Consider the following 11,263-nt stretch of genomic DNA (forward strand, 5'->3'; position numbering starts at 1 on the left):
TTGTGAGAAAGTGTCATCTTGACTATTGGGACTCCAATGGAACTGTCATTTAAGAGAGAGTTGCAGAAACGTTTTTTTTTGGTGCTATAGGGATGCAAAGGAGAAGCCTTCTTTCTAGGACACATTTGAGCTGCAAAAGAGCTACAGAGTAGCCTTGGGTGGTTTGGCAAAAGCTCTGTGTGGTTTTCCAAAGGCCAGTATGATGATTTCTTCTTCTCCTCCCCTCGACTGATCACATCCCCATCCTGCATTTTTCGACTAGTCTGCTCCCTTTCACTGAAACCAACTTTGCCTTGCATGCTATAAATACACCCGTCCCCCTCTCCTTCCTTCGTGCCTATAGTCCCTCCTATCTCTAGCCTGTTGCGCCTCTTCTTAAAGCTCCTGAGAGCTACTCCCTGCATTCACACTCGCTTGCCACCTCTGGTAGCCCCATCTTGTGCTTCTCACTGAAAAAATTCTTAATTTTGAGCCAAGAAAATTAGACAATTGTGAATTTTTTATAGAGCCCCAAAATGAGCTCCGCTTTTTCCTAATGAGCACTGTATATGTGTTAGTACTTACTATGCACATATGATCACATGATGTTGAGCATGATTTTTCAACAAACATACCTAGACCGTGCATATGTTTAGGAATCGTGGAGCATGGCATCTTCGACATCAGATAGTTCCAACAATGGCACATATAAAGTTGGTAAGCGAGGACACTTTCTTTCGCGCTGCTCCTTTGATGGCTCGAAGGACTTAGGCTTAGACAGACATGATGGTAGTGTATAGTTAGCGTGGCAGAGTGCCATGTGGCTTCTAGTAGATGCCACGTGTTTGTCTGCATGCAAAATTTAACCATGGTCATGTGAAATCTGACTTGGGTTAGCACCCACCCCTGATGCTATAGTGTGCAAAGTTCATTGATGTACAGCCAGAATCGTAGAAGATAAGTTAGGCTGGAACTAATGATCCAACTGAGGAGGATGCTGATCACGTTTGGCCTCGAAACTTGAGTGATGCGAGGCCACAAGAAGGGCCTCATTATGAGCATCATGAACAGGAGCGCCCCCAGGCACCTGCTGTGAGCTTGTGGACTGGCAAGCTGGAGGTCATCATGAATAGCATGAGTTGGATAGTGACGAGCAAAATGCAAGCTAATTAATTTGTTAATGGGCATCTCAACCAAAAGTAATTGTTCACTGGCATTCCTTTCATTTAACTTTTAAGCAAGGGTCATGTTTTTTTACAGCCAAAAGTTGAGACAAGAATATCGAACTATGATAGAGTGGTGGAACCATAATATGGATGGAATTTTTTGTCAATTATCAACATTTCCGCAATTACAAACTTCGAAAGTGGTTATCTCGAGCATCCTGGTCCGTTGAGGTGTTTGTACAGAAGTACTTTCTAGTGTTTGTTAGCACCGCCCCGTTAGGGGCAGGGCTCTAGCTACTAGAAACTTGCTATTTATGATGCCCTTTGAAAGCGGAACAACATGAGTTCTACTTAGCCACTTGGGGGCAGTGCTCTACACATGTGTGCCTCTTGTTTTGTCAATGGGTAGTGAATATTCCCTTAGTTTGTCTGTTTTGCAGATAGGTGGTTCATTTCAAGGAGGCTCTGATTCGAGCTGAGAGGTGACCCATTTCCCGGAGGCTCTGATTTTACTCATTTTTGAAAATAGTTTCGCGGATTGGTTTGGTTTATCTAGGTACACGAACATTAATCAAGATGATTAGGGGAAGATAGAAACCATCCTTGGAAGTAGGCGCCAATATGCACTTGTTTGGCAGGGACTGGACCCAGCTGAAGGATTCCACCATGCCAAAATTTGACTGAACAAAGTTCCCTCTCTTCCACTTCCTGCAATAGTTGGGTCCTTCAAGGCATACTATGATGCGGCCGGCGGTCTCGAGGGCAGTCAATGGACTAAAGGTGGCTGGGAATTGCAAACGGGTGGTGGAACGGTCCTGAAATGATATATATACGCCTAGCATAATCGTTGAGAATTCAATTGCGACCAAAAGGTGGAAGCAGGAAGCAAGAGCCCAATTCAAGAATCGAAGGGGTTGCAAAACACGATATCTGATACACCCAAACTCTTAATCACCCTATTCCATTATAACATTCTTGATATTGCGGCTATTTTTTAGAAGATCTCATCACCCTATTCCATTATAACATTCCCGATACTGCAGCTATTTTTTAGAAGAAACTATGCGTGAGTCGCTTTGGCTCTCGTGGAATAGCAATGGCCTCCAAGGGATGGAGTTTGTGAGTGGTGAGATAAACAGTGTCCTCAATTTGCTCGATGTTCTTCTGGTCGCCGGGTAAACTCCACTTGAAGTGCTGCACAAAGTATGCAACATTCATAGGAACCACAAGCATGGCTTGAATGAATCCTGCACACATTCGCTTTCCCGCCCCAAAGCTCAAGATCCTGTAGTCTTTGAAGCCAAGATCAACGGTGGTATCTCCCAACACTCTGTCGGGATCCCATACTTCAGGATTTGGCCAGAGGTCCTTATTGTGGTTGATTCCATATGCGTTGATAATAATCTGAAAGAACAGAAAATTAGCAAGTATCACGTAGCAAATGAACAATTGTAAAATGGCGAACAATGGAAGGAAGAAGTGTATAAATTAGATAGTGCATGCGGCTGAGTGTGCAAATGAACAATTCTAAAATGGCGAACAATGCAAGCAAGAAGTAGATGGTGCATGCGGCTGAGCGTGTAGTTACCTGCCACCCTTTATGAATGTCGTAGCCTCCAAGTGTCACATCTTCTTGTACGTAACGCGGTGGCAGCAGAGGCACGGGCACATACTTTCTTAATGTCTCCTTCACTACTGCGTCCAGATATGGCAGCTTTGGCAGATCATCTTCCACCACAATCCTGGTTCCTACAACCTCCTTCAGCTCCTTATAAAGCTTTTCCTGCAGAATCCAGATCACCCATGATTTCTTGAATTGCTGTGCTAGGCGGCCCAGTCCTCACAGAAATCGGCTTGTAGTGTTAAAGTACCGGCTGAAATTGAGAAATCCCGGTTCGGATTTCAGGTTGCCTTGAAAATTAAGGGCTGGGAAAAATGTTTTATGTGAGCACTGCGTGACTGCTAGCTATCTCAAAGATCTTCACATTGACCAGGGACATAATTTCTTGAATTGCTGTGCTAGCTATCTCAACGATCTTCACATTGACCTGTCACCTCTGTTTACCTGTACTTTGGGTTTGCTCGCCAGCTCATACATCACCCATTCTATTGTCACCACAGTCGTGTCTGCGGACTCGATGATGGGTTCCCACGTCGACATGTTTAGCTCTGTCTCGGTCAGCTTTGGGTATTCGGTGAGGAGAACGTCCAGGTAGCAATCTGGCTTCTGTTTAACAAGTAGCACGTGGCATAATATTGCCGATGCAAACAAGGTAATTTGTAATTTACTTCAAATACTTCAAGTCGTCGTACTCTCCAAGAAGGAATGAATATGATGACTCACCTTTCCCTTTGCGAGGAGCTCTCTTTGGTCGGCAATGATTGCTCGTATCACTGACGTCCTCTTCCCCTCGCCCGCCTTCAATTTGTCTTCCAATGCTCTATTCGGCACCCAAGTGAGTGCAGGAAAGAAGTCTCTCCAATCCACTTCGATACACAGCTTGAGCGGATCCGAGACCAGGATATCGAACATCTCCCATCTGGAAACGTTTCGACCCATCCCCTGTACGAAGACGAAGTCGGGATCCCGCCCAATCACCTGGAGGCAATTTCCACAAAAGAGGGCTCTGTTACGATCATCCTGCAATGCGTAGCCCTCTTTCTGAGAGACAGAAATTAGGAGCTCACCTGGTGCATGGCGAAAGAGAAGACTGCTTTCTGGATGTATTCCTTAAGGTTCAGTTTACCCATCAATGCAGGGTACTGCTGGAGCTGGGCGTAGATGTCATCCAGCAATTTGTATGACGCTCTCTCGCGAAGCATTCGATTTTCCCTCTGGCAATATTCAATACCCAACCTGTTATTGGTCAATCAACATATCCCCAAGCTGTAAGATATAACCTCTAACAATACCAACCTGCGGGCTTGGACCAAGGAGGTGATTAACGACCATCCTTTTGAGGAATCGATGTTCCCGACCATAATCCGACATTGCTACCATCGTCTTTTGGGCTGTGAGAACGTTTAAGGCGTTGCTCAATTTTCTCGAAGAGATGGAGGAGTACTTGCTCACCATGACCTGCAGCAGCGAAGATACATTCCTTACATTGCACCAGATAATTAGGCTTACTGACAGTGGTACACCTAGAAGCTGACTGGAAAGCAGCTGTACGCTGCAGGAAGCAAGGATGTTAAAGTACCTCCTTGACGATTTCGGGGGAGCTGACGACGATCATAGTGTAAGCGCCTGTTCGGATTTTATAGATAGGGCCATACTTGGCCGCCCAGGCGGTGAAGGTCTTGTGCGGTTTCTTCTCCCCGAGCTGCAGGAGATTACCCACAATGGGAAGGCCCGGAACGACTGCAAATGTGAGACAGGAGAGTAATGCGATAAGATGGTGCGAAATGAAAATTAACGCTCAAGGGAGAATACAAAATAGGAGAGTATATAAAGCTACCTGGAGGAAACCTCTTGGTAAGGTTGATGGAGCGGAAGAGGAGGGATGTAAGGAAGGCGCAGGCAAGGCATGCTGAGGAGAGGGCGATGAGAAGATTGAGTACTGCAGAAGCATGCAGTGGAGGTGGAGTAGTAAAGCTGCTGGCTAGCGCTGTGAGCAATTGCGGGGAAAGAGATGTATTTGCCATATTGTTCACTCCTTGCTTGCTTCCACGGTCTAGGAAGTTCTAGGCCTAATGTTTATGGTCCCTCCGGCATCTCCTTCTTCGAGTCGTCCGATGCCTTTGGCTCTTATGAGCGAGTGTGCCAAAAATCTCAAAAATACCCTTCCATTCCCTAGGCCTTTGGCTCTTATCATCGAGTGTGCCAATTCTCAAAAATGCCGCCTCCATTCCCCCCAAACTATAGGGTCCAAAACATGGCATTGGAATTGTTGACAAAACATGAGTCTCTATGCCAGATTATATGCTTCTCCTTTCTCTAGAACTAATTGTAGTTTGTTTCTCACAGGGCCCATGCCCAACGTTAGCTTGTGTGGCATAATAGGTATGACATGCCACCATCTATTATTATCCACCATTGGTTGATAGACAACCTAATTCAAACACAAATACAATCATGTTATTTTCTTTGCATTGAAGGTATCAAATATTTAAAAGTGAGTATTTTTATATGTGTGTACTGTACCTGTTCACATTATTGCGATAGTACTATTGTGTCCTTCTTACTTTGCCAAAACTTTGTGGAGTCAATAGTTACAAAGCCACTTGCATGGCGTTTGATTGTTGCATTAGGGCCTCTTTCCACCATGTCCTTAAACCACTTTACATCCAAAACATACACAAAGAAGCGTCGAAAGTCAAGCTTAATAATATCTTGGATTATGCCACAATAGTCATCCATGGCTCCATTGGCTCCCTCAAAGCTAGCAATGACGCCGCAATCTTGTGTGTTTCTCTTATCATCAATCTGTTGTGTTCGAAAATGCTTGCCCTCACACCATATAGCATTGAACATAGTGCACTACACCGAGACAAAATCAATTAAATAAGCAATCTAAATTATCGAAAGCTCCTAACTTATGCATAACATTCTATATACCGACCTTGCTCATGCATCCCCTAGCATACTCCCATTCTTTCATTGTGATATGCATCCCCTCGTCTTTCTCTGCTTTCTCCATTTTGTCAAGTAGCCAATCCACATGAATATCCTTTGGAAGTGCTCTCAGATACTGAGGGTATGGCATACGAGATTCGTGGTGTGTATGAAAGAGGGCCCTTTCTTCTTGTCTTCTTGCCTTTGCATCCTCGTATCTTGTCACCCATCTTTTCATCACATCACTATTAAGCATGCAATAGAGGTTGATATTATTAAGCGACTCCGTGTCTATTATTTTGTTGCGTCCTTTCCCTTGAGGCACAATAGAGGTCATCCTTAGGTCTTCATCATCTCTCCATAGTCGTGGAAGAGAGCTATCCACATCAACAAGAAACTCAAAAATATATACAAGTGACTCTTGTACCAACCAACCCTCGGCCATGCTACCTTTGGGTCTTGCATTTTGTCTCACGAAACCCTTCAAGGTCGTCATGAAGCGCTCGGGGAAGAACAACCATCGTGCATGTATAGTACTGCATATAGCAATCTCATCCACCAAATGCACTATGAGATGTAGTTGGCTTGTGAGAATAGAACATGGAAATGTCTCCTCCACTAAACAAACCACCTCCACTGACATAACTCGAGCATTCTCAAGCGTGGTGGGATCTATTTCCTTTGAGCTCACATACCTAGAAATGAAAAAATACACCATATTAGCAATATGAACACCTTGCATGGAGCATTGATATGCATCACATTTTGTATCATGTAAAGTACCTCACAAGCTCGCCCATCTTGTAAATACAATCCTTCACATCCTTTGATGCACTACGAGAAATGCTAGTAGGTAGTATGAACTGAACACACGAGGAATGGTTGATTAGTTGCTTCTAATTCACTCACAAATTTGAAAGGAAAAAGATATTATGCATATAAAATACTTACTTGGAGCATCTTGTGCCAATCATGAGATTTCAAGCCATATAATTGCTATATACCTCTTTTCTTGTTCTTTGTAAAGGCCCCCTTCAAACACCTCATGCATCCAGTGGGAGTACGAATTGTAGTAATAGCGCGCTTCACCGCCACCATCTCTAGCTTTGATAACCTCCACGGTGCACGAGGTAAAAAAACACACCCATTTGGTCTTGTGAGCAAGCTTCACGCATCCTCCTTGTGGTACGTAGATCCTCCCTTATGCCTGCGGAATCTCGTGTCCCATTCAAATGTTCCCAAATGGTAGATGCCATATTCTTGAAGATATGCATGGGATCAAGCAGGTGATTGATCTTGAGGTGGGACCAATATGGTAAACGATAAAAGATGGAGTATCTAAACAAAAGCTGGTGTTAGCGGGCAATCTTTATTTCCAGCCAATATAGCACACAATAGTTACAAACCCTTACCGGCTCATGCCAAGTGGTGGAGGAGTCGTGGAATCATCGCAAATTTTCATCCAATCTCCCGCAGTGAGTGATTGTGGGAGGACTTCATTCCAAGGGGCAACATATCTAGGATGATCAGGTGGGAGAAATCGATGGTGATTCTCATAGATGACCTTATTCAATGTGTCTGCCCATGAGGCAACAAGCGAAGGACCACAAACATGACATGCATGGTAACCCGATGTAGTGAGACCTGAACAATAGATGCAATTAAGAGTTGAAGGTGCCACATCCTTTGCCTACTCATAATTAGAAGTGCAGTGCTTACCTGAACATTCGCCATAGCTTGGGAAGTCATGCATCATCCACATCAAGACTGCTTTACAGTTGAAGTCTCGTGACGAGGGAGGCCTGCTCACATCATGTACCTCGATACCTCTCCAAAGTATCTCTAGCTCATCAATCCAAGGCTCCAAATAAACATCAAGATTTTTGACTTTATGTTTCCCTGGATTTAGAAGGGATAACATAACATGTCCTTTTGTTAATCGCCATAGAGGGTGGAAGATTATAATTTACCAATATCACTGGCCATACACTATAAGAGGTGCTTTTGAGACCAAATGGGTTCACACCGTCCATACCCAATCCAAGTCTCAAGCTCCTAGGTTCTTCCTTGAAGCTTGGCCATGTGTCTTCAATATGCTTCCATGCAGGAGTGTCTACGGGAGTTCTCCACTTGCTGTCAGTTGAACGATGGGAGGAATGCCATGACATGAGCTCTGCAATGGATTTGCACTTGAACATATGTTGGATGCGAGGGATTATGGGAAAATGTCGCAGAACCTTACGAGGCACATCCAAAGTTTTGAGATCTGCTCTATATCTTGCCTCTCCACAAGTAGGACACTCTCTTGCATCCTTATGTAGTCCATGAAACAAAATGCAATCATTGACGAATGCATGGATGCACTTGTAATCTAATCCTCCAAGAGAGGTCACATGTTGCCTTGCCATATCTCTTGAGGTCGGTAATTTATTCTCCCTTGAAAGCATTTTACACAATAGCTTGCACGTGAAGACCATAAATGAGGAAAAGCATTCGAGTAATCGACCCACTAGCATAATTCACCATGTTTGCAAAATAGACTTTAAAGCTTACTTGAGTAATGCATTCAAACTTGCATTGCTCCATCCATAGAAGGTTTGCAAGTTTAGTAACTCAAGGGAGGCAGGTAGAATAGAGAATGTGCACCTCTCAAACAGTGGAGTTGATGCTGTGGTAAAAAGATCGTCCTGCTCCATGCTATCATCCCTCCCTTCGGATTGATGGACATATAAATCCCGCACCATATCATCAAACACCTACTCCTCCATGGTTTCATGAGGTAATGGCGGAGGGCTACTATCACCATCACTCCATGCATCCGTAACGGTCCCTCCTGAAGATCCCACCTCATATCGCCGATGCTTTGCCTCCTCATGACGAGCATAGGGCAACATATGCGGGTGTGGCACTGCATCCTGTATCAAATAAAACGGGATCATAACTCAAACATATGAACACCCATAGGTATCTCAATCAACCTTAACTCTTTAACACTTACCATGTTTATGGTCGCATCCCATTCTCCATACTTTGAGATGTGATTGAGTGTAATCTTGCGTGCACGATACATGTTTCCTTGACATCGATCACACATACATTTGATTTTTTGCTCCAACCACATTTCGCGATGGTAGATACGGAGGGATTCATCCTCACTAGAGCTACTTGTTGAAGATGAAGACATCCTACAAATAAACAACCCAAAAAATTTGCTCTTGTATCAAATATATAATCTTAAAACTCTGTGGTGCATCTAATATCGCATCTAAAACCATGTTTTTTCTGTGGTGCATGTCTATAGGCACGCCTAAACCATGTTATAGATGTGCAATTAGACGTGCTTATAGACGCGATTTTCAAACCTACTTTTAGCGCACTTGCTTTTCTTCACATACTTTGAACGTCACGCGGCTTGCTTTGCTATTAACAGACACAGTTCCGAGCATCCACACTTATCTCCAAGCACCCACACTTATCTCTAAGCTTACACAATTATCTCCAAGCACACAAGAGAAGAGGGTGAACAAGAAAGAGAAGAAAGAGAAGCAAAGGGTGAACAAGGAAGAGAAGAAAGAGAAGCAGCTTTGAAGAAGGACAAGAAGCTTCCTTATCTCTATCCAAGGTAAGTCTCTTTATGGTTATCTTCTTTGAAAGTTGCTCTCTTTGGATTCATCCTTTGTCGTATCCAAGAAACGAATGTTTTTGGTACTAGTGTTGTGCTTTTGTATTGGGCGCATGTCCTTTTCGAGTTTTTAGAATAGTCTGTCTATTGGAGCACGTCTATAGACCGCATCTGAGAGCGCGTCTAAGAGCGTGTCTATAGATGCATCTACTATGTTTTTGGAAACACATAGCCACATCTATAGACGCGCTATTATACGCGAAGATAGACGTGCTTTTTTATTTCTCCCTAGCTTGGCCTTCCCTTCCCTTCCCTTCCCTTCCCTTCCCTTTCCTTTCCTTTCTCTTTCCTCTTCCCTTTCCCTTTCCACTCTATATTTTCCTCTCTTTTTGATTGAAAAAAGAGATTGCACTCTATATTTTCGTCTCTTTTTCCTTCTCTCTTTCATCCTCTCTTTCCTTCTCTTTTCGTCTCTCTTTTTCTCTCTTTTCCTCTATTTTCCTCTCTTTCCTTCTCTCTTTTATCCTCTCTTTCCTTCTCTTTTCGTGCTAATTTTTCTCTCTTATCTCCTCTCTTTTTCTCTCTTTTTTTCTCCTCTCTTTTCCTCTCTTTTCCTCTCCTTTCTCCTCTCTTTTATCCCCACTTTTTCTCTCTTTTTCTCCTCTCTTTTCCACTCGTTTCTCCTCTCTTTTATCCCCACTTTTTCTCTCTTTTTCTCCTCTCTTTTCCTCTCCTTTCTTCTCTCTTTTATCCCCACTTTTTCTCTCTTTTGTACTCTCTTTCCTTCTCTCTTTTTCTCTTCTTTTTCTCTTCTCAGCTCATCAATAATCTTCTTTTTTTCTTTTTTCCAATTCATCATGTGGCTAGGAAGCTCTTCAGGCTCACCTAATCTTCGGGAGACCATCTTTTAGGAGTTATATAACCTTTTGGGGCACCCTCTTAGTCCTGGGGAGTTATACGGCTACACGATGGGTACTCTAAACACCCCCAGGAGTCGACACTACAGACTCCAAAGCACCTCAACCCCGCACTAGCTGAGATTACTCCAACGGAGTCAACACAGCCCAGTCGGCTACACAACTGAGCCCCTTCCCCCATGCTGTCCTACCATCGGCATACTCCCGTGCAGTCCAGACTCACATCTCTATCTACAAGTGGTCCACGTAGTCCCGTGCAGTCGAGAGTCGCTTCTCCAACTATGAGTGGCTAGCGTACTAGCTCGACACGACACAGTAGCAGGCACAGTAGCAGGGAGAGCAGTGGGGGATGCATGGCACATTGCTTTGGGAGGGGTAGTGGTGGGGACGAGGATGATTCAAATGATTTAGACGTGCCTCTGGGTGATGGTACGATCTACTATGACATCACTCAGACAAGAGGCATCTTGATGGATGCATGGGGGAAGGACATCATGGCCTTCATGTGCTCTATAATTGCTAAAAATTACAGAGATTGCTTTATTCACTACAAAGACCATCCAAAGAGGTTGGCTGATGAGACCCTCGTTGCTGTTCGCTCTAGGTATCCTAACCCCCCCAATGTTCAGTTCACAGATAAATGGGCCAAGTCAAAGATTGTTACGATACTTGGCAATAAAAGATCTTCGCTTAGGAGGCAGGCACTAGTAGAGCTTGCCAGGCTCGAGGGAGGTCAACCACCAAGGGGCCCACCCCACACTGATCACAAGCGTGAGTGGAAGAAAGCAATGAAGTCAGCGAAGGAGGAACCCAATCTGCAGCACGTGGATGCACGAAGGATCCAAATGGAGCAATATGGAAGCGTGCATTTTGGAGCAGGGGGTGTTGAATCATGGGAGGCGCAATTTGTAAGTATCGATCTCAAATTATATTGTTTATGTAGTTTATTAGGAGGTTGTTTCTTTGTACTAACCCCTCCACAAATTGTGTCATCTTGCAGCTTGATATCGTGGGCAGGTACCCT

At 44.1% G+C, this 11,263-nt stretch overlaps 1 protein-coding gene across 1 annotated transcript; it reads right to left on the reverse strand.

The window, feature by feature from the left end:
• Positions 1-2,195: 2,195 nt before the first annotated feature.
• LOC147897697 (ent-kaurene oxidase 2-like) lies at positions 2,196-4,790 on the reverse strand. Its single transcript, XM_087380097.1, has 8 exons — positions 4,604-4,790; positions 4,346-4,506; positions 4,063-4,224; positions 3,834-3,980; positions 3,490-3,744; positions 3,211-3,372; positions 2,734-2,928; positions 2,196-2,549 (listed from the first exon to the last, which is right to left on the reverse strand). The coding sequence occupies exons 1-8, from the start codon at positions 4,788-4,790 to the stop codon at positions 2,196-2,198; spliced, it is 1,623 nt and encodes a 540-aa protein (XP_087236223.1).
• Positions 4,791-11,263: the final 6,473 nt, after the last annotated feature.

This window comes from Dipteris shenzhenensis, chromosome 10 (assembly GCF_047967505.1).
Source record: "Dipteris shenzhenensis isolate YYH24624 ecotype China chromosome 10, Dip_SZ_1.0, whole genome shotgun sequence".
In the NCBI taxonomy this organism is placed as follows: domain Eukaryota; kingdom Viridiplantae; phylum Streptophyta; class Polypodiopsida; order Gleicheniales; family Dipteridaceae; genus Dipteris; species Dipteris shenzhenensis.